The sequence below is a fragment of the Marmota flaviventris genome, chromosome 2 (genome assembly GCF_047511675.1).
Source record: "Marmota flaviventris isolate mMarFla1 chromosome 2, mMarFla1.hap1, whole genome shotgun sequence".
NCBI classification, from domain to species: Eukaryota; Metazoa; Chordata; class Mammalia; order Rodentia; family Sciuridae; genus Marmota; species Marmota flaviventris.
In genome coordinates, this window is record NC_092499.1 from 179,230,155 (window position 1) to 179,257,036 (window position 26,882).

Below are 26,882 nucleotides of genomic sequence, written 5' to 3' on the forward strand. Positions count from 1 at the left end.
GATCACGAGTTCAAGGACAGCCTCAGGAACTTAGCAAGGCCCTATATTTTAAAAGGGCTGGAGGTGTGGCTCAGGGATTAGGTGGCCCTGGGTACAAATAAAAAGTAAGGAGACAGATGCAGGGAACCAGAACGGAGAAGTGCAGGCCTCGGAGGCCAGAGGCTGGCGGCAGGGTCCCAGGCCTGGTTTATGGGGGCAGAAGTTCCACTGCGGCCCGTGTCGCTCTGGGGCATGCTGCAGACCCCAGCGCCCCAGCTTTGCTCAGTTCCCACCCCCCAGCCATCTCCCCTCCACCCCGAGTTCCAGTTCTGGTGGGGACACCCCCTCCCCTGCCACCCACCTAGACTGTCCCCCTTCAAGAGTCTCCAACAGTCTTCCGGCCTCGCTCCTCATAGCCCACCCTCCCGGGGACCCTCCCCCGCTCACCCATGTGCCACCTCGTGCCATCACCTCCCTGCCTGAAGCCCGGGTCAGATGTCATCTCTTCCTTGAAGGCCTCTTTGAACCAGCCCAGTTGAGCCGAACCCCCGCCTCTGGGCCACCTAGCGAGTGGGGACAGTCACACCCCAGGCAGGTGCTGATCCTGCTGCCTGTGTCTCTCTGCAACCTTTTGTCACACCCGCACGTGAGGTCCCACACTCGGCCCTGATGACAATCCCTGAGTCAACCTCCGTGCTGGTGTGTGACAGTTGGCCTGGGCCCCCCTCCGAATAAGCCTGTTCAGGTGACGTCCCTCCATCCCACACCGTCCTTTGGGCTGGAACTCGCAAAACTTGGTCGCCCCAAGGTGACCTTGGTGAGGCCACTCTATGCACTTGCTTCAGCTGGACTGGGAGTCCCACAGGGGCAGGGACAGGGTCCTCATGTCCCACGCAGAGCTGGGACACCGCCTGGTTCACCAGGGTTTGTTTGCACTGAATTTAATCCGTCTCTGTCCCACAAAAGGGGACTCATACCCGGAAAGTTCCAGAACTGCTTTCTTTATTTCTTTCCAGTGGTTCCGGGACTGACGTGACCCTGCTTTTGTCACCGTTATCAGCAAAGTGTCCCTGGAATCCGGAGGAGGTGGGGGCAGATGGAGGCATGAGGTTTCCCCCCCTCCCTTGTCCTCTGCCCAACCTCTGTTGACTCACTCTCAAGCCACGGAGTTTGTTTGCAGATCAAAAAAAAAAGAAAGAAAGAAAGAAAGAAAAACATATTCAGTGTAAAAAGAATTTTTCTTGTTTTCTTAAATTTTGAAAAACACCAAGAAAATGGCAAAAGTCACCCAGTGGATCACATCATCAAAAAACAAATACGGTCACCTGATGGGTGCACTCCTTCCAGAAAGTTCTCTAGAGGAAAAAAAAAATTTTTTTTTAATGAAAACAGAGGGAACTGTTTTCCGTGTTGGTCCAGCTCGGTCGCCCTGCAGTGACCTGTGGCCCAGGTTTATTTGATGAATTGCCTGTTACTGGACATTAAGCTGGCCCCACTTGGGGACGATCATAGCTAAGGACGCAGGCTGAGTCCCGCAGCTCTCTCCTCCCGATCCTCTGCAACGCCCTTGGCAGAGCCCACGTGCCCTGGGCCCACGGCGCGGTGCCTCATGGCGTTGAGCGGCTCCCGGTGCAGACAGCAGAGCCCGTCACACCTGGTGGCATTGGCCACGTGGGGCGCAATGTCCTTATTTGACAGCTGGGGACACTGAGAGATAAGAGCTGGCTTATCCAAAATCAGCCCCAGGGAGTGGCCGACTCCACGTCACCAAGAGACCTTCTCCCCACTCCGTCATCTCTTTAAGATTTTACCACCGACCCCATAATCTCCAGGGGACCTGGGGCGGGGTGTGGGACGTGGTGTGGGTGGGATGTGGCCAGGGTGTGGCATCTGTCCTGCTCGGGGCAGGCCTGGCTAATTTACCCGGACACCCAAGGCTGTCATCAGCCGGTGTTCTTCCTGCCCCTCTTGACCCCTTTGTCTCCAGCTGACTCAGTGTCCCCTGCATGAGGGACCCAAGAGCTGCGAACCTGTTCTTGGCCCCCTGGCTGCACCGTGGCAGGGCCCGATCCTTGGTGCACACCGTCGCTGCGTTGTAGGGCCTAGAATGACACATGAGTTTTCAGATCCAGTTCCAGCAAATGCTAGTGCCCATCAGGGTGCAGCAAGAAGCGCCCTGCTAGGGTCAGGTGAGCAGGAAAGGCCTTTCCAAGGAGGGGACTCTGAAGCTGAGGCTTGGCAAATGAAAAGAAGCCAGCAGAGGCGGGAGAGGGGAGAACGGCAGCAGGCTCCACATGTGCAAAGGCCCTGAGGTGGGAATGAAAGGCACAAGGGGCAGAGTGGTGAGAGATGAAGTTTGAAGGGAGAACAGCAACCAACCACGACGGGTCTCCCAGAGCCTGGTTCTCACATGAGAGCAACGGAGCCTTGGAGAGTCCTCACGGGCAGAGGAGTGGGGAGTAACGCCTTGAGAGCTAACTGGCTGTGCGCAGAGCTGGACTTTAAAAGGGACCAAAGGTGGAGACAGGAGACCAGAGAAGGGAAATGAATGAGTGAATCATGGACATCCCTCTGGGCAGAGGGCGACCCACGGCCTACGAGGGTGAAGAGCTGGTGCTCAGAGTCACCCTCCTGGGGGCAGCGGTGGCAGCTCCCTGCAGACGCTGCCTTCTGAGTCAGGTCTCGAAGGTGGCCGTCGGCTTCCCAAGTACCAAATTCTCTGAGGTGCCAAGGATCCCGTGGCCTCCTCTGTGACCTTGAGTCGGTCCCCAGTGGAGGAGGAGAGCCCGGGGGAGGAAGCCACTCTGCTGAGGCCGCAGATGCCCCCAGAGAGCCAGGTGCCTGCGGGGCCTTGGGACTCCAGAGGCTGCCCTCCGGCTCCCGTGGGCGTCAGTGAGCCTGGGCGGGGGCCGGTCCCTGGTGCTTGCAGACCCCAGCCCGGGCCAGGGCTGGAGGCAGGAAGCAGCAGCCGACAGGGGCCCAGACCCTGGCTCAGCCTCTAGCACCCACAGAGGGGCATTGTCCGTGGGCAGCAGCCGTGGCCAGCGGGGAGCCGCCGCGGGGCGTGTGCCTCCCTGGAGATGCGCCCAAGGCGCTGGCAGGGTCCTTCCGGGGAGTCCTGGCTCCGGAGCTTCCTCCTCAGGGACTCGGGGCCTTTGGCAGGTTCACAGACGTGGCCGGGCGACAGACGCTCTGTGCCTTGTTCCTCTTGGCAGCACCAAGCAGAGGGGGCTAGCCAGGGCCGATTGCACGCCCTGACCCCAGGACGTCCCCTGCCCCGTCTGGTCCCCCTGCAGATTGAGACAGGACCCAGCGATGACCACAGCCCTAAGCCACAGCAACTGGCCCTAGACAGGTCGGCCACCAGGATGAAGCTCCAACGCCAACCCGGAGCCCGGGGGAAGAGCAGTGTGTGGTCAAGTGATGGGGTCTGCACGCAGCCATCCTGGTCACGTGACCTGGAGCAAGTCACTGTCCTCTCTGAGCCTCATGCCCTCAGGAAAACCCAGGGCCACTGTTGGGGAGCAGTGGCACCCACCTGTAATCCCAGGGACTCCAGAGGCTGAGACAGGAGGATCCCAATCTTCAAGGCCAGCCTCAGCAACTTAGCGGGACCTTGTCTCCAAAAGGGCTGGAGACCTTGCCCAGTGGTTAGCGCCCCTGGGTTCAGTCCTCAGCACCAAAATAAATAAATTTAAAAAGGGCTGCTGATTCCCCATCCTGTCCCTCCTCCCCCCTCCCCCCGCAGGGTGACATATGGTTCAGCGGGGCCTGGGACCAGGTGGGCAGGATGGGGCTTCGGCAGGGCTGTTTACTCTGCTCCTGTGAGTCCAGTCAAGCCTCATTTTCCTTCCACTCCACAAATCCTCACGACCTTCCTGTTGAGACATGACGGACAAGGTCAGGTGGTGCTCAGTGCTGCAGAAAGCCGGAAAGCCCCGGTGCCAAGTGCTGTGTGGGCAGCACCTTGGTTCATGCCCTTCAGGGGCTGGGAGGAGATGCTACCATCATCCCCATTCTGTAGATAAGGTCATGGAGGCCCAGAGAAGTGAAGCACCTTGCCCAGAGATACACAGCAAAGAAGTGGCTGAAATGGGGTTTAAACATATGCTCTTAAGGTCTTAAATTAATGGAGATTGGCCGGGCGTGGTGGCGCACTCCTGTAATCCCAGCGGCTCAGGAGGCTGAGACAGGAGGATTGCAAGTTCAAAGCCAGCCTCAGCAAAGGCGCACTACGAAGCAACTCACTCAGTAAGACCCTGTCTCTAAATAAAATACAAAATAGGGCTGGGGATGTGGCTCAGTAGTCGAATGCCCCTGAGTTCAATGGCAGGTATCCCCCGCCCACCCACTGCATTCCTCTCCACACTCCAGGAGAGCTGCTAGGAGTTGCCCATTTTGCAGGTGGCAACACTGAGGCTCAGAGATGTAATTGACTGAACCCTGAGTCACACAGAATGGAAATGGTAGAGCCAGGATTTGAACCCAGTCTAGCTCATGACACCTCTGTGTCCACCATGCTGTGTAGACATCCCTAGGAGGATTTAAAAGTCAGAGTTCTTCAAATTCTGGCCCTGCCATTTGCCAACCATGGAGTCTGCCCCTCCTGGGCACAGTCAGGACAACCGACCGACCCCCGATGGAGCTGAGGCCCCACCAATGTAACAAACGTAGAACTGGAGGTGGTACTTGTCCTGTCCAAGGTGCTCATTCCTGTCACTGTTACTGTTCTCATTGTGTCCCATGGGGGTGACTGCCTGGGCTAGCTGCTGCATGTGCCCCAGTCCCTCCCCCCACCCCCCACGCCAGCTGGGACCCTCCTTTCTCAGGTCTCAGGAGGCTGGAGGCCAGAGGCTGCGTCTGGGAAGGGCTCCACTTGACCAAGAGCCACAAATATTTACCTTGGAGACCTCGGCCCAGCCCGGCGCCTCCGCCCACACTCCCAGGGTGGCCTCTGGGGCCGGACGTGCAGGATATAAGCCTAGATCTCCAGTCCCACTGCCCAGGACAGGAGAGGACCGGCAGAGCACCCGGCGTGTCCAGGTACAGGGCAGGGCAGGGCTGCAGGCCCCGCTGCAGGGTAGTTCTGCTCAGTTCAGGATGGACGACAGGCGTCGCCACTCAGTCAGGGGGACCCTCCAAGGGTGAGGGCCAGGGGCAGAGAGGTGCCAGCTCCCTGGTTCTGAAGGCCAGAGGGCCGGGATAAGGGGAGGGGACAGTCTGAGGGGTCTCTGTGACACAAACCTGCCCTGCACACCCAGTGCTCTGAGCCCGAGCTGTGCAGGGGTGACAAGAGGACAGAGGAGGACCAGGCAGAGAGCCCAGGGATGCCCAGTGTGGCCAACACAGGCTCCAGAGGCCAGGGACGGGGAGTGGGGAGGTCAGAGAGGGCTTCCTGGAGGAGGTGGCGTGGCCCTCGCTAGGAGGAGCGCAGGGCCTTCCTGCCGGGGATGTGGCATGGCCGGGGCTCCTGGGCAGAGCAGCACGCCTGCGGTCCCCTCTGTCCTCTGGCCCTGACTGCGAGCCGCTCCTTCCGACGCCACTATCAGCAGTAAGCGCCATTGTCCCCTTCCTCGTTGTAGCTGCATTTATTAAACCCTTGTCTCCGCCGAGCCTCGAGGTGTGTGTACCACGGTTTCCCCATTTCACAGCCGAGCACCCTGGGAGGCGCAGAGAGGGCGAGTCGCCCGTCCACCATCACAGAGCGGGGTGGAGGCAGACCTCCTGCGTGGGCCTGGCTCTGAAGGCCAAAGGGCAGGGTGGTCCCCCTGCATCCCCAGACTCCTGACGCTCAGGATGGCCCTGTGGCTCACAGGGGACCCGCCAGCCCAGAGCTCCTCAGCACAGGAAGCTCAGACTCCTGGTCCCCGCAGGGTCCCCAAGTGCCCGTTAGTGGGCGGCTGGCTCTGTGCTGGGCACCCGGGACGCGGTGGGGAGCAGCAGCCCAAGGCCTCCCTGCCGAGCTCAGGGCCTGGTCAGGGGGCAGGGTCAGAGCAGGACGTCTCAGAAGAGCCCCGCTTCCCAAGCCACAGCACCCTGTGCCACCCGGATGCCACCTTTGTCTTTGGCAACAAGAGCACACACGCTGAGCCAGCCAAGGGCTTGGGCCTCTGGGTCCGCAGGGCGCCTCTGTCCAAGCAGGACTGTCCACAGGGGGCAGCTCCGAAGGGCTGTGGGGCAGAGCAGGCTGTGAGCTGAGAGCTCGGGACAGGTGACAGGCGCCGGCCCGCTGTATCAAGGAGGGCACAGAACACCCATAGCTCCTCTCCCTTGCCCACAGCCCCTGTGTCTGCCTGTCTGTCTGTCTGTCTGTCTGTTCCTCTCTGTCTCTCCCTGGCTCCACAAAGCCACCCCCCCTCCTGGGTCCCCTTGCCATTACACATTAAGAAGGTGACCTTCTGGGCAGGCTTTGATGGATAGGAGCCCACCAGGCAGATTTGGAAGGAGCCAAGCCCTCTGGGAAGAATCAGAGCACAGGCTCGGACCCAGGCAGAAACGGAACATTCTGGAACTGCCAGGCTGGGCAGCTTGGAGGGGCTGGAGTGTGATGGAGTGGGAAGAGACAAGCAGGGTGCGGGGGCCTCGGGGGCTGACCGCGGAGGGCTCTGAGTGCCGGACTGATGGGCCGGGCCGGGGGTGGCCAGAGGGCTTCGCCCTGACCGTCGCTGGTGGGTTTTCTGTAAGGAAATAACAGACATCCCCACGCGCTCTCCATGGCCTCCCTCCCTCCGTCCTGCGGGCTGGGGAGGTGCTCACTGCGGGCAGGTGGACTCGCCACGGCCACACGACACTGCCCAGCAAGGGGCCGCTCCTGGCCACGCTCCCCAGGTTGGTGGGCATCGCAGACCTGCCCTGGGCCTCCTGCCCTACTTGGAGGGCTCTCTGCCCCCCCAGGCTCTGCCACCTGCCACCTGCCACAACTACACCTGGGAAGATGGCCGTGCGGTGGACCGCCACCCTTCTCTGTGGCTTGCTGGCTGCCACCTTGGCTCAAGCCACCTTCAGCACCCCCGCAGTCCTCAACCTGGGCCCAGACGTCATCAAAGAAAGTAAGTCTCAGCCGAGCCTCTTGCGGCCACCAGGAGGTGGGGACAGGTGGAGCAGACTCCAGGAGGGGCCTGGCCTCCCTAAGGGAGCAGGACTGGGGGTGTGAGAGGGCCAGCCCTGGAGGTCCCCGCTGCCTCCGGTCTCGAGAGCCCCCTGTGCCAGCTCCCTTTCTCAAAGCCCACTGTGCTGGGGCCCTGTGACCTGCAGAAGGGACATGTGGCCACTGTGTGCTGTGATCCCGCTCCCGCCCTGCCCTGGCCTGGGACCCCTGACGTCAGGGTGCGCTCCCTGGCAGGCCCAGCACTCCCAGCCCTCGACCAAAGGCCCCAACAGGGAACCTGGAGGCCTGGGGTCCGCCCATGGCCTTGTCACTCTCCAGCTCTGTGACCCTGAGCACATCCCTGAGCCTTGACTTCCTCTCTGGAAACAGATAGGAGGCCGTCGTCGCGGGTGTCACGGACACCCAAGAGCACAGTTCCCACTCCATGGGTCTGTCCTGCGCGTGGGGGAGGGGAGTGCCTTTGGCAAAACCCTCCACACAGGGACAAAGTGAGGCCACAGCCCCACAGTGTGGCCCCAGAGAGGGGTGTCGTCAGCTCTGGAGGGCCACCTGAAGCTCTTGGGGACCAGAGCAGTCCATGGAGCTGAGCCAGGGCTGGTGGCTGGATCCGAGGGGCATGGGGAGCAGAGAGCCGGGGACGGTGTGGGGAGGGGACGCCTGGGCCAGGCTGCGGAGGCCCAGGCACAGCCCTGACCAGGAGGAGCCTGGAGTGGGCGGTCACGGCCAGAACCCAGGAGCTGACTGCGCCTGGAGGGTCTGAGAGGAGACCCCGGGATCTCTGCAGGACAACAGGGAGGAAGCTGGGGAGGAGGACACGGCCCAGGACGGCCGGCCCATGGCCACTGCGGGGGCTAGAACTCGGTCCTGCCGGGCAACTGTTAGTAGGGGCCAAGCAGCAGACAGAGCCATGCCCACACCCCAACAGGTGGATGAGAGCAGGACTACCAGGGGGTCGGAGGGATGGGGACAGGCTAAGAAGAGAGAGCCTAGAGGGTACCCAGGGACGAAGGGGACCCCAGGACAGAACGAAGGCAGAGCAGGGCGCCCCCAGACCTCGCTGGAACGGTACAGTTGAGGCACACTGCACTGTCCCCGGTCAGTGCTGCTCACAGCCGGCCACCAGAGGCTAACGCACACAGAGCCACCCAGGGCCCCATGACATTTTCTGGAAGCTGCGGCTGGAGGAAGCGGGTCACAGGGAACCCCTGGGAGACCATCTCTGGGACATGGCCTGCAAGCTCCCCAGGGGCCCACAGAACTCACCCCCAACCCTCAGCAGTGTGACCATGGCCCAGTGCCACAAGGCAGTGCCACCACAGGGTGGGGGGGAGGTTATACCCCAACCAAATGTCCTGGGGCTGCTAGCGAGAGAGCCTGGAGGGACCAGAACCAGGGCCCTGAACCGCGGCCCCTGCTCCTGGTTCTCCCTCCCGCTGCTCAGCCCCTGAGGGGCTTTGGCCCACAGGCCCTGGGACACAGATGCCAGCATCGTAAGCACCTGTGGGCGGCCAAACTGCCCCAGCGGGGACTCTGGTCCCCCTGCCTCTCGTGCTGGATGCCCTGGCCAAGGCTCCCGGCAGAGCCTGGGGTCTGAGTGGCCCCACCTCCCCTCAGCCTCACTCCTCATGGTGGGTCCCCATCCTCAAGGCCACAGCTGCCCAGGTCAGAGTGGGGGTGGTCACACCCTCACCCGACGTCAGGAGCTGAGGAGCCCCGAGTGACAGCCCTCCCTGGCCTGGAGCCCCCCCAGCCACCCGTTTCTTGCCCCTCCTCCTGGCCCCTGAGTCTGGATGTGCCCCCAGGGCTGACTCAGAAGCTGAAGTATCACGATGCCACCGCCATACTCCAGCAGCTGCCGCTGCTCAGCGCCATGCGGGAGGAGTCCTCCCGGGGCCTGCTGAGCGGCCTCAAGGACACCATCATGAAGCATGTCATCTGGTAAGTGGAGCCGGACCGGGACCCTCCTCCCACGCCCCTGCCCGCAGGACTACCAGGGGTCGAGGAAAGGGGGCAGGCTGGGAAGAGAGAGAGCCTCGGGGGTGCCCGCTGAGCTGAGGGTCCACAGCCCCCAGGCCACACTGACCCCGCGTCCCCCCGCTGTGGAGAGCGGATGGGACAAGTCCCTCCCTCCAGGGGCTCCCAGAGCAGCCAGAGGTGGCACAGAGAGGGACGCAGGAACCCTGAGAGGGCGACTCCAGAAGAAGGGGGCCTGAGAGGCGAGAATGAAGGGACGAGGGGACGCCTCCCAGTAGAGGGGACAGCTGAGCCAAAGACCTGAAGAAAGTGGCCTTCCAGGAAGGGGGACCAGCCTGGGCAAAGGCATGGAGTGGGGACAGCAGAGCAGAGTGGCTGAGGTCACAGCAAGGAGCAAGAGTCCACAGGGCCAGGTCCCAGGGAGCCTTGAGGGTCCGCCAAGAAGCGGAGAGTCACCTCCTAAAGGGCGAGGAGCCATCGTAGAGTGCGGCAGACACGGGTGGAGGACCGTGATGGGCAAGACCAGGCTGGAGAGGAGCCACTGGACAGGGCCTGGGATCCGGTCACTGGCCATGCACCCAGGAAAGACAAGACAGACGGAGAGGGAGCAGGCTTGGGGACGGCACTCAGCTGAGCATGACTCTTACTTCTCGCGTATCCCATCCAGGCTGAAGGTTACTTCCGCTGCCATCACCCAGCTGCAGATCCAACCCTCAGACCAGGACCAGGAGCTAGTAATCAAGATCCCCCTGGACATGGTAGCTGGATTCAACACGTGAGTGACCCCTCAGTCAGGCAGTGGGCCTGACTGGTTGGTCCACTCAGTCTCCTCCCCCATGCAAGTATCTAAAAAAGATAGTCCCTAGAAGAGCAACTGCAAAGGTCCTGAGGCAGGGATATACTCATCTTGTCCAAAGAATGGCAAAGAGAAGGGTTGCAGCAGGGAGAGGGGCCAGAGATGAGGTCGACGGGCAACTGAGGCCAGATTATGCCAAGATTCAGGGGCCAAGGTCAGAGGTCAGGCCTTGGCTTTCACTGAGATGCATAGGAGCCATGGAGGGTCTCAGCCCAGGAGGGGCAGGACATGGCCGAACATTCCTAACGCATCCTTCTGCAGACTATGGGGAAAGCAGACTGTGTGGGGGCAAAAGTGGAGGCAGGGAGGCCACCTAGAAGATACCACAACAGCTCAGGAGGGGATGGTGGTGGCTTAGACCAGGCCCAGTCAGGATGGCACTCAGGCCTTGGTGCTGCCGCCCCCAGGCCCCTGGTCAAGACCATTGTGGAGATGCACATGCAGTCTGAGGTGGAAGCCCGCATCAGAGTGGACAGCGAGCAGGTGGGCCCCTCGGCCCTCGTCCTCAGCGACTGCTTCAACAGACAGGGCACCCTGCGCATCAGCCTGCTCCGCAAGTGAGTATCTAGCCACGCTGGCTCCCCTAGACCCAGAGGGAGGCCAGGCCGTGGCCTGCTTCCATTTAAAGATGGGGAACACGAGGCTTAGAGAAAGAAGGGGACGGGTCCCTCCTGGTTCCTGACCTGGGGCTCCTCCCAGGGAATCTGGGCTGGGGCTCAGCGGTAGAGCGCTCGCCTGGCAAGCATGAGGCTCTTCCTTCCTCCCTGGACTCTAGGGAGGCGCTTTCTAGCAGGAGAGAGGTGAACCTCCCTGACCCTCCCTGATCTCCTCACTCTCCTCTCCCCAAGGATCTCCTTCTGGGTCAGCCCCTTAGTGGATAAAGTCACCAGCCTCCTGATGCCAACCCTGCCCAAACTGGTGAAGACCCAGGTGAGTGGCATCTGGCCTCTCTGGACTATGAAGGCTGCGCCCCCCTGTGGGACTAGGGTGGAACTGCAAGCTGGTGCCAAGGGGTTGAATAATTCCTTCAGTAAAGCTCAAGGGCAATGGATTGGACACTGGCCCAGCTGGCCCAGGACAGTCAAGGAAATGGAGCAGCCGGGAGGCCTTGATCAGTGTTGTGCTGATAAATTGTTTAACGGTTTTCCCTGGAGGAGTTGAGGGGCGCCCTGATCTTCCTGATTTATCTGCTGGTGTAAATCCTCCCTCCTTTTAAACTACCAATGTGACGTCACTGAGCAGAGCTGGGCAGAGATGCACAGTGGCACATTTCCTCCAGAGAGCTAAAACAGAGGCAGCCTCAAGGGCAACAAATAATTGAAAAAGATAGCAGAACTCCTAGGGAATCGTGAGATTTAAAACTGTATTCTGTTCTTTTTTTTTCGGGGAGAGAGTACTGGAGATTAAACCCAGGGCACTCAACCACTGGAGACTAAACCCAAGCCACATCCCCAAGCCCTTTGTATTTATTTAGAGACAGGGTCTTGCTGAGTTGCTTAGGGCCTTGCTAAGTTGCTGAGGCTGGCTTTGAACTCACGATCCTCCTGCCTCAGCCTTCCGAGCCGCTGGGCTTACAGGTGTGCACCGCACCCGGCTCAATTCATTTTAACATAAGTTTTTATTTTAAGTGTATATAATTGAATTTTAAAGAATGCCTGGGTTCGGCACCCACCTCAAAAATTCCTGAAAATTTAACAATTTCTCCTTAAACGTCCTTGCTGGCTCTAGCATGCCACTGTCATGCACCAATCTGGGTGGGTCAACCAGGTCCTGTTGGATTTCTTTTTCTGAGTCAGTAAGCATAGGGGACTTTCATTTACCATGCCCCTGATGTGTCACAGTTAAAATGAAATTTTGTAAATTGGATTCATCACATTCCCAGAGATTTCTGCTGTGAATGCCTAGATTCGGTCATGATGGTGGGTCACCCTCAGGGGGCCAAACACCTTGACAACCAGTTGATTTTTTTTTATAAGACCTTTTTAATTGAAAAGATGGTATAATAGCTAAGGCGATTTGGGGAGAGAAATACCCATAATCCTCCCACTCTCGCCAGCCTCAGCAATTTAGTGAGACCCTAAGCAACTTGGCAAGACCCTGTCTTATAATAAAAAAGTTAAAAGGGCTGGGGATGTGGCTCAGTGGTTAAGTGTCCCTGGGTTCAATCCCTGGTACCAAAGAAAGAAAGAAACAACCCTGGTTCTGTGAATGCAAGCTACTTTCTGCAGTACCTTATTGGAACAGGGTGAGGAGGGAAAGAGGCAGGAGATGGGAGGTTTTGAATGCGAGTTAATATAAATGTGCAGCATCAAAGTCAAGGCCAAGGTCTGTTGTTAGAATTTTAAGGCTCCTATTTGTTAGCAAAGGTACGTACCCAGGGAGGGTTTTAAAGGGAACGTGAAAGTGAATAATTTCATATGATTGTCTTTTCTTATGTGAGGTTTTTTTTTAAGCCCTTATTTTTCTATGCAAAGGCAGGAATTCCTTTCCCCACACTCATTTATCTATTTACTTATAGCTGTACATACTGGTGGGGTTTGATGGGAGGTATTTGTACCTGCCCACAGTACAACAATGTAATCTGCCCAGTATCAGTCCCCAGCAGGTCCCCATCTCTCCCTTCCTCCCACGCCCTGGTCCCTTTCCTCTCTTCCACTGATCTCCAGTAGATTTTCAGGAGATCCTCCGACCCCCACTTTTTTCCTTTCTCCTCTTGAGCTTCCACATATGGGAGAAAAACATGCGACCCTTGACCTTCTGAATTTGGCTTATTTCACTTAACACAATGGTTTCAAGTTCCATCCATGTTCCTGTAAATGACCTAATTTCATTTTGCTTTTTGGCTGAACAGAACCCCACGCAGTTCGCTACTGTGAACCCGCTGCTGTAACTGCAGGTGGCATGGACCACCAGAGCAGGCGACTTTGATTCTTTAGATGAATGCCAAGGAGTGGTGTAGCTGGGGCCTAGGGTGGTTCCAGGGGCAGGAAATTCTTCAAGTGGGGCCCAGGTGCAAATTTTCCCCCAGCCTTGGGGGAGGGGGGGAAATGTAACTAATCCGGCATTATATTTTAAAATCCAAGAATATTTTCCTCAAATTTCCTATTTAAAACCTAAAAACATAGAAAAGATGGCAAGAACTTGGAATTATAAAATGCTCTTTGCATGGGACCTGTCTGTGGCTCAGGGGAAAAGCCAAGTGTGGGAAACCTCCCGTTTATCACCGTGGTTTCCCACGTAATTCGCTGGCTCTGCCATGAGGGTCCCGTCAAGATTTTCTTTGGCATGAAGGGAGAGGCTCCCAGTCAGCGGGTGAGTGCGTGGAGGGGCTCATCTGGAAAATGCAGAAGCCCTTTTCCATCCATATAGACCGGAGGCTCTCAGCCTTGCCTGCACCTCAGAGCCATCCGAAGGGTTAAATTTGGGGGGTGACTGGCCCCGCCCCTATTCAGATGCAATTGGCTTGGTGGGACCCTGTGTCCTAGAGGACTCTACTGTGCAGCCAGGGTTGAGACAGACTCTCGTGACATGAATTGTGGAATTATAGGAGAAAATGCAGAGGAGGCCAGAGACAGCGGATCCCCTGCTCTTCACGGGAAAGGTATCCCCAGATTACATGCTGGGAGTCTCTCAGCCGATTCCTCCTAAGTTCTGGGTTGGTAAAAGCAGACAGGAACAGGGAATAGTGATGCATAGAAAAAGTTACCATTTCCCCAAGTGCACTGTGGGCTGGGAGTGGTGCACATGACTATACTCCCAGCAACTCAGGAGGCTGAGGCAGGAGGATTACAAGGTGGAGTCCAGCCTCAACAAGTAAGCAAGAATCTCACTGTCTCAAAATAAAAAAGACTGAGATGTAGCTCAGTGGTAAAGCACCCCTGGGTTAATCCCCAGTACCAAAAATAAAAGTAAGAAAGCCCTCAGTCAAAATGCACTCATTCCTGGAAAGTATTAAGAAATGATTAACTAGGACAATGGTACCTAAAATAAAATGACCTCAACAATCTTGGAGCACCATCCAGAAAACAGGATGCCTCGGGGCAGGAAACAGGCCTTTGGGTCCCACAAGCTGGCAAGTCAAATATCCAGCCCCCTTAAGCAGAATAGGAGAGGCAGGGGCCTCAACTTGGTCCCACCAACACTCTCGCTGGGTCACACTGTCATGGGGGCTGAGCTGTTCCAGAAGGGACTTGGCGAGGATCTATTCTGTGAATAACCAAATTGTTTACTTCCTTTAAGGAAAACCTGTGAATGAGACAAGGCGCTCTGGGAGGGGAGCTGGACTGCCAGGCACACCAAGACACAGGGCAAAGGTCACAACACTGCCAAGGGTCCCAGGTGGCTCAGGGCCCTAGCAGTGGATTCTGAGCAGCAGGGAAGGCCGGGGAGTGGAGAACCGTGCTGAAGGACCCCTTTTTTGCTCTTACAGCTGTGTCCTGTGATCCAGGCAGCCTTCAAGGACATGTTCCAAGACTTCCTGAAGCTGGTGAGGGGTAGGTGCCCCGCTCCCTCCCCTAACTTTTCCCTGACCTAGGTGGGTGGCCTCCAGGCTCTGCCTTCACCAGGCCTCCCCTGGTAGAGGACCAGCAGGGAGGAATCCATGACTCGGCAAGGTTCTAGGGAGGCCTGTGGGACCCCTGATAAACCCCAGTTCAAATCTCTGCTCTTCCATGACCTTGGGGACGTCCACCTACTTATCCTCAGTCCTCCATCTGTAAAACGGAGCTTACATTCCCTACTTCATAGGACTGTAGGTGAGAATTAAAAGTTTACTGAAGGTTCCAGGAACATAGCAGGTGCCCAGCTTGGCACCCAGAGGGACTCACAAGTGCTGGCTGAGTGACAGATGGACAGGGCGGAGGGGGGGGGGGGCGGGTGGACAACACAGCGACCTCCGTGTGCTACTAGAGAAGGGGAACAGGGAGGAGCCAAGACAGGCACCAGGGAGGGCGGTCACCCCTCCTGCCCGAGAGCAGAGTTGGGGGGACGGGGCTTCTGCCCACCCCCATCCCGAAGTCGGCCCCGCTCAGTCCCCGTGGAGTGGGAATTGACAGGCAAGAAGAAAATTCTAGCACCTGGGATCTAAAGAGGCCCATTCAAAGGGCGGCCAGGGAGCCCTGGGCGAGGAGATGGACCGGAGGCGCTTTGACGCCAGAGGCCATCGGCTGAGGGACCGGCCGCGGGCGGCTGCTCTCCCTCGGCCGGGAGTCGCCCCACTTCGCACACGAGGAAACCGAGGCTCAGAGCAGTGAGGTCGTTTGTCCTGCCCCCAGGGGAAACCGGCGACAGGGGGGAGCTTGAACCCGATTCTTCCCATTGCCAGCGGGTGTGATGCAGTTTTGGTGGTTACTCTTGAGCTCCCGCTTTACCCGGAGGACACGGGGCGGGGCTGGGGCGGGGCTGGGGCGGGGCGGGGCTGGGGCGGGGCTGGGGCTGGGGCTGGGGCGGGGCTGGGGCCGGGCGGGGCTGGGGCGGGGCTGGGGCTCGGCTGGGGCTCGGCTGGGGCTCCATGCAGGCGCGAGGCCGGGGCTCCATGCAGGCGCGAGGCCTGGCGCCACGGGAAGGAAAACGGGAGGACAGACAGAGGGCCCTTCAGAGGCTGGAAGAGACCGTTTCACCCAAGCTCAGACCCCAGTCTGTGTGGCTCCTGGCTCCCATGGTCAGAGTCAAGGTCAGGGATCCCAGGGGGCAGATGAGACGCCACCGCCACCTGGTGGCCATGTGGGGCATCCCGAGGCGAACTCCGGTGACCTGGTGTCCAGCTGCGCCCTGGACGGTGCTGGGTACAGTCCGGTGGGAGAGCGGAGAGTTCTAAGCAGCAGTTCAGGTTTGACGTAAGACAGACTGGATCCAAAGCTGCTCCCAGGACGACCGGGCACTTCGTGTCGCTTCTCTGTGCCTTGTTTCCCCTTCTGTAAACGGCGGTAGTAACAGGACCCACCTCCTCAGGTGACCATGGGGATGACAGTTGACAGGTTTACAGGGTTAGCACTGGCACCGCACCCCGCCCAGTGCTCCCCTCACAGATCTCTCTTCTCCCCGAGCAGTGCCCATCCCCCTGAGCCCGGGAGGCCTGCTGTTTGACCTTCTGTCTTCCGACATCGAGGGCGATGTCATCCAGCTCAACCTGCAGGTGAGCCTCACGGAACCTCAGAGTAAACCCGGACCTTACTGCTCTTCCCTGACCACCCAGGGTCAGACCGCTGGGGAGAAGACCCTGCTCACTCTCAGGGCACACGGCCTGGTTTAGAAGTCACAGCAGCCTGAACAGGATTCTGAGGGAGAGGACCAGGAGGGGAACCTAGGGACCAGACACAGAATATGCACCCAGGAGCACTCCCGACCCTGACCCTGAACAGTCCTGCCCATCTCCGGACCTCTGGCAACATTGAAACCAGAGCTCAGAGTAGAGAGGCATCCTGGAAGATCACACAGACCTAAGTTTCCCAGCTCCGTGACTTCCTGGCTGTGTGATATTGGGCAAGTTTCTTCACCTCTCCGAACCTCAGTTTCCTTAGCTGTAAAGGTAAATACTAATAGTCACTGAGGAGAGAATAAAATGAGACCACAGAGGACCTGACAGGAAGTTCCCAGTAACTGTCCTCTAAAAAAATGGAGCTGCACACCCATCTGGGGGTGGACTCCCTGAAGGGTGAGGCTAACTGGGGTAAATCCCGAATAGTTCTGAGGAATCCTTTGGAGAATTGCAGCATCCAATATTTCCACCCATTTTGTTGCAATTTTGAGTTATCCCCTCATTGAAAGGATTTGAGGTGTCTGAGAAGTTGAAATATGTGAAAAATAAGATATTCCAATTGAAAGGCATGGCACTACATGCTTAAAGTCCCAGCTACTTGGGAGGCTGAGGCAGGAGGATCACTTGAACCCCGTAGTTCAGAGCCAGCCTAGGCATAGAACAAGACCCCAACTCTTAAATTAAAACAAAATCCAGAGATCATTCAGGTGGCATAGATATTGCCAGACCCCTGGCATAACTCAGTGTCTACAGCAAGGCACTGAATTCCAAGCTAAGATTCCTGACAACAGATGCAAAAAGGGAAACAGGCTGAATGGAGTCCATTTTGTGTTGTGATAACAAGCACCTGAGACTGAATAATTTATAAACACTTTAAGTTTATTTTTACCCATTGTCTGGAAACTGGGAAGTCCTAGGGCATGGTGTCAGCATCCGGCAAGGGCTTTCAAGCCTGCATCGCTCCATGGCGGAAGGCAGAAGGGCAAGACAGCAAAAGCAACAGAGGGCCAAGTTCACTTCCATCACAGCCCGCGCTGGCGAAAACATCAGTAACCCATCAGTCGTGACCTAATCACCTTGTAGGGCCCTGCCTCTCAATCCTGTTGCCCTGGAGATTGTTTCCGACACATGAACTTTGGGGGACACATTTGAGTCACAGCAGTGTCATTTCCTGCCAGGTTGTCATTGGGCGAGCTGTGCAGTTCAGGTTCCCAACTCCCTCCTGCTCCGTGTCTTCTCAGGCCAAGCTGCTGGACTCCCAAAGCAAGGTGACCAACTGGCTCAACGACTCTTCAGTGTCCCTGGCGATGCCCCCCCTGGACGGCGCCCCGTTCAGCTTCGTCATGAGGCAGGATGTCCTGAATGCGGTGGTGGCTGTTCTGCTCCCTCCGGATAAACTCACGGTCCTGTTGGACTACGTGGTAAGCCTGGGTGGGGACGGAGGGTGGGGCCCCTGCTGCGGCAGCGTCTGCTGGACCTCAGGGGACGCGAGGCTCCCTGGCCCCGACAGGTGTGGTCATATCCCTCCCTCTGACCTCCAGCTCCGAGCGGGAAACCTCTGTGACATGGTGCTCTGGCCTGGAGTCTGAAGCACGTATTTCCTCTACCAAAGAGTCCTGGGGGGCGAAGGGCACTGTAGCTCTGAGTGGTCCGGAGACGGCGGTTCTGCCGCTGTTCCCCACTATGTGACCTGTGGCGGACTTCCCTGACGGATCTGGCCCTCCTGGCCACCGAGCCCAGATGCCACCTTGGGATCAGCACAGAAGGCTGGAGCCCGGCCGCGGCCACCTCCTCGGCAGAGCTGCTGGGGAAGCCGAGGTCCAGAGGGAAAGGCTGGGCTGAGTTCTGGAGGGGGCAGGTCCTGCTCTGCGGACAGAGGACACATACCAAGTCCTCAGGGTCCACGCTCAGGATTCGGGGCTGGGACAGTGAACAGATGGTCAGTGGTCACTAGCGATCACATTTGTGGCTGCAGCAAGCACTGGAGTCACTTTTGTGCGTCTTCTGGGAGCAAGGAGTGGCCGGCAGACCCCAGCCACCACCAACCACGGCCAGAAGGTCACCAGGGACCCCAGGCCCCAGGGCGGCTGACCCAGGGGATATTTTTGCACCACTGACAGACACGTGGCCTGGGCCCAGGGCCCACCCAGCTTCTGAGGGGTTCTGGGACACCTTCCTCCCAGCAGTGGGGTGCAGCCCACCGCCCTGGCTTCCTCTCGTCCACAGCTCCCTGACCTGGCCAAGGAGCTGAAGTCGAGCATCAAGGAGATCAGTGAACAGGTGGGTCCATCACACCTGCAGCCCCGTGGGTCTCGCTGCCAGAGGCTTCCAGAGATTACTGTCGTCTTTCCACCACTGGGGACGCTCACGACAGACCCCGGGCCCCCGGAGGGTTCTATCTAGTCAGGCCGTTTAGGTCAAAGGATCACACAGAGTTTCATCCCTGTGCACCTGAAGGGCGGGGGCTGGGGCCTCGAGAGGCCCTCTGAGGTCCCACGCTGTCCGCTGTCCTTCCAGGCCGCAGAGAAGCTGGACCGCACCCAGCTGGTGAAGTTCCAGACTCGGAAGACCCCCCAGCTGCTGCTGAGCCAGGACGGCGCCCAGGCAGCCCAGCTGATCGTGTTGGACCTGTTTCCCACCAATAAAGCCCTACGGCCGCTCTTCACCCTGGGCATCGTGAGTGTGGTTGTGTGTGGCACGGGTGGCAACCTGGGGCTCTCCTGTTCACCACTCTTGTCACCCGGAGGGGCAGCTCTGAACCAAGAGTCAGGAGCTTTGGGGACCCAACTCTGACCTTGTGACTTTATTAGTCAGGGATCTTTGGACAGAAACTCGACTCACATGCACAAAAAAGAGTTGTATTCACTCATATAACTGAAAGGTCCAGAAGGGATTGGCTTCAGGAATAGCTGGATCCAGGTGCTCAAACAATTTCATCTTCATCTGTGCTGCCTCCAGCCTCAGGCAGACTGTCTGCTCGTGGAAGCATCCCCAGCTGCCTCAGGCCCCTATCAACTGCCCAGTCCCAGCAGGAGGAACTTCTCTTTCCCAGTAGCTCCAGCAAATGTCTCAGGGATGAGTCTCATTGGCTGAGCATAGGTCATGTGCCTGTGGAGTCTGGAAAATGAAATATGGAAATTTTCTGACGTGGAGCGCACACCAGCTGGGGATTGGAAGTTGACTCCATCGACACCGCACGGAGAGAGGGAAGGATAAGTCCTCTCCCGATGTCTAAACGGGAGTAAATGATCTCCAAGGAAGTTCTTTTTTTTTTTTTTTTTAGTACCGGGAATTGAACTCAGGGGCACTCACCCACTGAGCCCCATCCCCAGCCCTATTTTGTATTTTATTTAGAGACAGGGTCTCACTGAGTAGCTTAGCGCCTCGCTTTTGCTGAGGCTGGCTTTGAACTCGTGACCCCCCTGCCTCAGCCTCCTGAGCCGCTGGGATTACAGGTGTGCGCACTGCGCCCGGCTCCAAGGAAGTTCTTAACTGATGTCGTCAGCAGCCCCAGCAGTTCAGATCTCAGACACCTCATATTGGCACGTGGGGGGCTCTGGGGGGGACGTGGGGGTGGGGATCTTGGAAGGACAAGCCTAGCAGGAGGCCCCAGGAGCAGGTAAATTATTGAAAGAAGCAGATCAGGGCAGGGGAGGGTCTGAGCAAAGATGAGTCTCAGCTGGAGAGTCCACGGCTTGACCCCAGAAGGGGCATGGATAGCAGCACGCTGAGTCCCACTGAGGCCAGAAGGCAGCCTTTCTCACCCGTCCTCAGTCACCATTGGCCACCAGCCCAGGGGCAGGGGTCACAGAGCCCCCAGCAAGGCAGCTCCATTCAAGCAAGGGAAATGCCCCAGGGAAGGGACAGCTGTGACCTCTAGTGGCCAACACCCGGGGGCAGCGAAGGTCGGAGATGAGGCAGAACTCATGGCTGGCGCTGGGCAGCAGAGACCTGTGCCCAGCTTCACAAGGAGCCGGCCAGCGCCTGGTTGTTAAAGGAGGCTCAGGTGACACTGTCCTTACAACTGGGTCTCCGGCACAGCCTGCAGTTAGCCCGTGTCAGTGTCATTGGAAAGTCCAGAAGCGAGGCCAGTCCCAGATACAGGGCCTAAGATGTGCATCTGCCGGGCGCCATGACGCACACCTGTGATCCCAGTGGCTCTGGAGGCTGAGGCAGGAGGATCTCAAACTCAAAGCCAGCCTCAGCCCTTTAGTGAGGCCCTCAGCAATTTGGCAAGACCCTGTCTCAAAATAAAAAATGAAAAGGGCTGGGATGGGGCTCAGTGGTTACACGTCCCTGGGTTCAATCCCTGGTACAAAAAATAGAGAGATGGGCATCAACTTGACCCCTGGCCTGGGGTGGCCTGAAGGCAAGGGGTCAGCCCTGGTCTTTGTGAAGGTCCAGGATGCGTGTCCCTAGGCCGCCATGCCCGACCTGTGGACCAGCTCATTCCTGGGCCCCGGGCTCAAGTGGATGCAGGCCTGGGCCCCGTACTGGGGCTAGCGTGGCTTCTGGACAGTCCAGTGACACTGACCCTGGCTAACAGGCAGCAGGGCCTTCCTGGTCCTGTCTGTCCCCAGTTTCCTCGCCTGTGCCGTAGGGAACAGCAGGCCCCACCTGGCAGGGTGACAGGATCAGAGGAGAGAGGGACCAAGACCCTCAAGCTTTGCTGACACTGAGCGAGGGCCCATGCTCATCTTCGCCGTCATCCCTGAGACACGCTGTGTTGTCATCTATTGGGTGGGGACAGGGGAGACAAGTACTGTCCCGTTTCACAGATGTGGAAAGTGAGGCCCAGAGAGGGCAAACTTTCTCCCGAGGGGCCAGCCGCTGAGGTCCAGACCAGGTGTGCTGGACCCCAGAGCCTCCTCGGGTCCCCCCACCCCACACCCTCTTCAGAGGGACAGAGCGTGGCTTCTCTTGTTGCAGGAAGCGAAATCAGAAGCTCAGTTTTACACCGAAGGTGACCAACTTGTGCTCAGCTTTAATGACATCAGGTGAGGCACATCGCCGCAGAGCTCCTACAGCCGAAATGAGCGCTTCCCCCGACCCCGACCGTGGGCCTGAGTGCCCAGAGGTGGAGCTCAGTGGGTGCTGCCCAGGCTGGGCGGCGAGTGCCTTGCTGGATCTCCTGCCACCGACCACTGAATGCAGGGGACAGGGAAGGACAGGGAAGGGCCTCCCAGCAGCCTCAGGTGAGCCGGCCCTGCTCAGGATCGGCCTGCGGGGCACCGTCCCCAGGCCTCGGGCAGCCCAGACTGGACACCTCCAAGACAGCAGCAGTGACAGCCCTTGGAGCCCAGCACAGAAGTGCCTCTGTGCCCCTGCAGTTGTCCCCCGTCCCACCACCCTCCTCTGCCCTAGAGCAAGTTCAGGGTCGTGCACTGGAGCCTCGCAGGATAAACCAGGCTCGGGGCGAGTTTTGATCAGTTCCCACGAGGCTGGAGTTTATAAATCTGCTGCAACATAGACATCAGACCACTTGGCTGCGCTGGGCTTGGCCTCCCTCCACAGCCACGACCCTGAACCCAGAGCAAGGGGACCTTCTAGGAGGCCTGGGCTCCCCAAGCCACCGGGGGTTCCCTGTGGGGCTCTTGTGTGTATCCTGGAGCGGCACCTGCCACTGAGGCCTGCGCCGCGCCTGGTACACAGCAGGTGCTCAGTAAGTAGCCGGTGGCCGCACGGCTGGGGTTCCCGGGGTCACCTCACGGGCATCTTTTGTTGCAGCGCCGAGCGGATCAAACTGATGAACTCGGACATTAAACTATTCAACGTAAGTATCCACAGTCGTCCCCAAGGCCACAGGGGCTCCCGCCAGAATGGCCCATTCTGCAAAGAGACATTGCCCAGGACTAGCTTCAGATGAGACCCCAACAGCTCGGGACCTGCGGGTCACCTACCCAAGCCCCCAGCTCTGTGGGCGCTGGCTGGGCATCTGCTGTGTGGGCCGTGGGGACACCCCTGCACGCTTTCCTGCAGCAGAAGTCTGACCCTGTGTCAGGAAACAAACCCCTCCGCTCCCGGCCTCAAACCCTGCCGGACCCACCCCAGGAACCCGGGCAGCCCCTTCTCTCGGGCCCCATTTGCCGTCGGGGTCCAGCTGCACCAGCGACCTCACACTCGCTGAATCTTCTCTGATGTTTTCTCTGATCTTTATGTTTTTTTGTTGTTTGTTTGTTTTTGTTTTTTGGTACCAGGGATAGAGCTCAGGGGCACTCGGCCACTGAGCCCCATCCCCAGCCCTATTTTGTGTTTTATTTAGAGACAGGGTCTCACTGAGTGGCTCAGCACCTCACTTTTGCTGAGGCTGGCTTTGAACTCACCATCCTCCTGTCTCAGCCTCCTGTGCCCCTGGGATTACAGCCTGGGCCACCGCCCCTGGGTGTTTTGTTTTTTAATCAATATTTTAAAACAAGGACATTTCTATGTGCCCGTGGGGCTCTGAATTCCCTAGAAGTTAGGAACGCAGGCAAGACAGGGCCAGGTTCCCTTGGAGCGGTGGATGGAGCCCCGGGTGGGGTGTACCTGACCCTCCACCTGCGGGGACCCTGGGCGGCCGAGTCCTTCTCGTCCCGTCTGTGCGGCCGCGGCATCCTCTGCAGCTCAGACTCGCAGGGGACCTGAGATTCCAGGGTCTCTGGCTCTGCCCTCACCCTGGGGCTGACCCGCACCCACCGGAATGGCCAGGAGGACCTGGGGCTCAGCCGGGGTGACGGGTCCCTTCTCTCTCGCAGCCTGAGCTTCTCAAAGACATCATCACCAAGATCCTCAACTCTGCGCTGCTCATAACCGAGAATGGTGCGTCCCTCTGCCGCCTGCTCCCCTCTCCTGTGTCCTCACCTGGGGTCCCTTTTCTCCATCTCCCACCACCTTCAGGTCCTAGTTCAAATCCCACCTCAGCCGCCCAGCCCCGCCCTTCACTAGAGCCAGTACCAGGGCGCAGGGACGGGCCTCGCAGGGCGGGCGGCGCACCCAGGTCCTGGAGCCGACTCGAGGGGCAGCAGGCCTGGGTCAAGTCCTAGCCCCTCGTGCCGGCTGCCTGGTCTCGGACAGGCTGCTCGGTTCTCCTGGGCCTCAGTCTCTGCACCAGTGCAATGGGAGAGTCAGAGCAGCTCCCCAAAGCACCAACAGGACCCTGCGTGTTGGGCAGCGGGGCCGGTTCACTGCTCAGCCTTTCCTAGCATCGCTGCTGCTGGTGCCATAGCTACGTCACCAGCAGGGGTAGCGGGAGAAAATGACCCCAAGCCCCACGTTGAGTGGGTGGGAGAGTATGTGACCTAAACCAGCATCACCATTTTAATGTCACTCTTTTTTTTTTTTTTTTTTTGCACCAGGGATTGAACCCAGGGGTGCCTGACCACCCTCTGAGCCACACCCCCGGCCCTTTTTATTTTTATTTTGAGACAGGGTCTTGCTAAGTTGCATAGGGCCTCACTAAGTTGCGAAGGCTGGCCCCCAGCTTTTGATCCTCCTGCCTCAGCCTCCAGGCCTCTGGGGTTACAGGCGTGCACCCGCGCACCAGCTTTAACTTCACTTTATTAGCCGTGGATGAGGGAGCCCATGAGGGTTCTTGAGCAGGAGGATGGAGGACGTGAGGGGCTCACTTTGGGGCCACCGGAAGCAGTGCCAGAGCCTGCTTGGCACTGCCAGGCCCACCCGTGCCCCAGCCTCTGACCACATTTATCGTTCCAGGCAAACTAAGAACTGGGATCCCCATGTTGATAGTGAAGGCCTTGGGATACGAGTCAGTGATGCCGTGTGTGACCAAGGTGAGTGACACAGGACTGAGGGGCTGCCCTCCAGTCCCCGCCCTGCTGGTCCCCTGTGGGGCGGGCGACCTGGGCAAGTCCCTGCCCCTCCCAGGGTCCCCCCTCCTCATCTACAGATTGTCATTATTCATCCACTGCTCAGCCGTCAGTCGTTTCCGAAGGCCCACCCCACGGCACAGCTGCCTGTGAGGGCCGAAGGCCCCGGAAATGAACCCGCCCACCCCCGTTTGTAGATACGTAAACCCATAAATATCTCACATCAGGCCAAGTAGGGAAGGGCCAAGAAGGAAAGTAGAGCAGGCTCAGAGGAGAGCGTGAGGCCAAGGAGAGAGGCTGTTTTAGATGGGATGGTCAAGAGGAAGTGGGACAGTGAGCCCTCTGGGAAGCCAGGAGGAGCATCCTGTCAGAGTGGACAGTGTGTGCAAAGGCCCTGAGGCAGAAAGGTAAGGAAGGAGGCCCAGATGTGAGGCAGCATCCAGGGTGTGTAGACCACACACAGCTCCTGTGGCCAAATGGGCTCAGCCCACGAGCATCAGGATGACCTCTGTCCTGTCCATGCCTCTGTCCCCAGTGCTGTCAGCAAGGCCTGGCACACACTAGTTGTTCCAGAAATACCTGTGAGCAAGTGACTCTCCCTGGCATCATCTGGGAGATGGGCTGTCACAGCCCTTACCCCAAACGTCACCCTTCGGCACCTCTCCTCATAACCCCTGCCTTGGACCCCAACCTCTGTATCAGTGAGGTGACCCTTTCTGTTGGCCAGCCAGCTAGCAAGCATTTATTAAGCACCAGCTGCATGTATGCACTGATCACAACAGTGGACAAAACAGTCAGAAACCTTGGCTTCTCTGAGATTTGATTCCACTCTTGAGGGAAAGATGTTGAAAACAGAATCATTAGCACTTAAGAAAATCCAGAGAGGCCTTGTCCCCACCCCTCAGTGACAAAGTGTCCATCGTAGGGCTTCAGAGGTGCTTTGCACCAAACTCTGACTCTCATTGGCCCTGATTTGCCCAAAGCCGTTGACCAGGACCACTGAATTCCGGAGTCATTTAACCCTGGAGAAGCCACAGAGTTCAGTTCATTATTCACATTAATGTCCACATTTCCTGTCTTGCTCTGCCCGACCATTCCCAGCCAGCAGTACCTCGATTTCCTCTCTATAGTTTCACAATTTCCTCTCTATAGTTTCACAATGTCCTTTTACTAGTAAGAAGAATGAGTAAAAGGACAGGCATGTCGGTCTGGGTAAGAATCCAGGTGATGAGTGGACGGTGTTCACTCTACAATTCTGCTTTACTGGATGTTTAAAATGGTTATAATAAAATCTTGGATGCCAGGTGTGGTGGCGCAGGCCTGTAATCCCAGCAACTCAGGAGGCTGAGGCAGGAGGATCTCAAGTTTGAGGCCATCCCGGGCAACTTAGTGAGGCCCTAAGCAACTTAGCAAGATCCTGTCTCAAAATAAAACATAAAAAGGGCTGGGGATGGGGTTGGGCTGGGGCTCAGTGGAACAGTGCTCACCTGGCATGTGTGAGGCACTGGGTTCAATCCTCAGCACCACATAAAAATGCATAAAGATATTGTGTCCAACTACAACTAAAAAAATATTTATAAATAAATAAATAAAAGGCAGGGGATGTGGCTCAGTGGCTAAGTGTCCCTGGGTTCAATCCCTGGAACCAAAAGATAAAAAATAAATCGAGCTGCTTGACCCTAGTGGGTTCACAGCCAGGAATCTACACTTTATAAAACTTCTTGGAGAGTTTTGGTGGCAGGCAGAGCTTGGGGACAGCGGTCCTATAAGACTCACTGCACGTGGTCACATCCCCTGTGCGGAGACAGCTGTGCGACACAACTGTTCCCCTCTGGCCCTTCCAAGAATTCTGCAGGAGGGAGTTAGGGTCCTGTCCCCGCCCCCCGCCGGGGCCAGCAGTCACCTCATGGAGACAAAACCAGCCCCAACCTGGGAAGGGCGGGAGGTAAAAATAAATCAACGCCTTGACTCTTCTTCTCCAATCCCAGGACGCCCTGGTGCTCGCCCCAGCCACCTCCTGGGACCTCCCTGTCTCCCAGTGAAGACGTGGATGGCGGCCGTCCAGCGCAGGCTGGTCCTCAGCTGGGAGTGTCCCTCTCCATGATCAATAAACACTTCTCTGTGACCCCTGCTGTCTGGAGTGTGACTGTCCCAGCATAGGAGTCAGCCGTCCGAGCTACACCTGGGTCACGGTCAGGCACATCTGCCAGTCTGGGCAGCGCCTTAGCTGTGTCTGGGTGACATCAGTCCCCGTGATGATGGGTCAGCCGTCTTGACCACTCCCCGGGTTCAGGCGCTAGAAGGCCCCGTCTCCCCGCCTGCCCTCAACACATCTATGGTGGCCTTGTCGGGTGGGGACACACATTCTGTTGATCTTAGTGGCGTGGTGTGTCACGAGGCCCCAGAGGCAAGCAAACCAGGCTTCGAGTTCTGTTCTGGCCCCTCTTTGATCCTGAAATGTGGCTTCCCCTCTGTGAGCCTCAGTTTCCTTCTCTGTAAAATGGGGACAATCATAGTCCTGGCCTTGGAGGGTTGTGGTTCAGATTTAAATGAGAGAAAACAGTTGCATCAGGCACAGTGGCACTTGCCTGTAATCCCAGGGACTCGGGAGGCTGAGGCAGGAGGATCACAAGTAGGAGGCCAGCCCCAGCAACTTAGCGACACCCTGTCTCTAAGTAAAATATTGTAAAAGGGGGGGTGGTGCTGGGGTGTGGCTCAACTCCCAGTACCTTAAATAAAATGAATGAGAGCAAATAGTGCCAGGCCCACGGTAGGCACTCAGACAGTGTCATTTGTGGGTGACGCCATTGTCACTGTTGTTACTGGCCTTGGGGTATGGGGCCTTATCACCAAGCACCCTTCCCACTCAGGCAGTGGTGACTGCCATTGTCTCCCTGGCCCCCC

The 26,882-nt window shown here is 57.9% G+C and overlaps 1 protein-coding gene across 1 annotated transcript; it reads left to right on the top strand.

The window, feature by feature from the left end:
* Positions 1-6,913: 6,913 nt before the first annotated feature.
* On the top strand, positions 6,914-26,066 carry Bpifb1 (BPI fold containing family B member 1). Its single transcript, XM_027945354.2, has 15 exons — positions 6,914-7,028; positions 8,890-9,025; positions 9,729-9,836; positions 10,325-10,474; positions 10,766-10,847; positions 14,347-14,410; positions 15,965-16,050; positions 17,415-17,594; positions 18,400-18,453; positions 18,691-18,849; positions 21,103-21,170; positions 21,901-21,946; positions 22,908-22,971; positions 23,866-23,942; positions 25,967-26,066. The coding sequence occupies exons 1-15, from the start codon at positions 6,914-6,916 to the stop codon at positions 26,018-26,020; spliced, it is 1,443 nt and encodes a 480-aa protein (XP_027801155.2). The 3' UTR covers positions 26,021-26,066.
* The last annotated feature ends 816 nt before the right edge of the window (positions 26,067-26,882 follow it).

What these genes read in the sequence shown, in the direction of transcription:
- Bpifb1 (XM_027945354.2), top strand. Translation starts at nt 6,914, where the DNA reads ATGGCCGTGCGGTGGACCGCCACCCTTCTCTGTGGCTTGCTGGCTGCC. An exon ending in CGCATCAGCCTGCTCCGCAA is followed by an intron (nt 10,475 to 10,765) that starts GTGAGTATCTAG and finishes CCTCTCCCCAAG; the next exon opens with GATCTCCTTCTGGGTCAGCC. An exon ending in CGGACATTAAACTATTCAAC is followed by an intron (nt 21,947 to 22,907) that starts GTAAGTATCCAC and finishes TCTCTCTCGCAG; the next exon opens with CCTGAGCTTCTCAAAGACAT.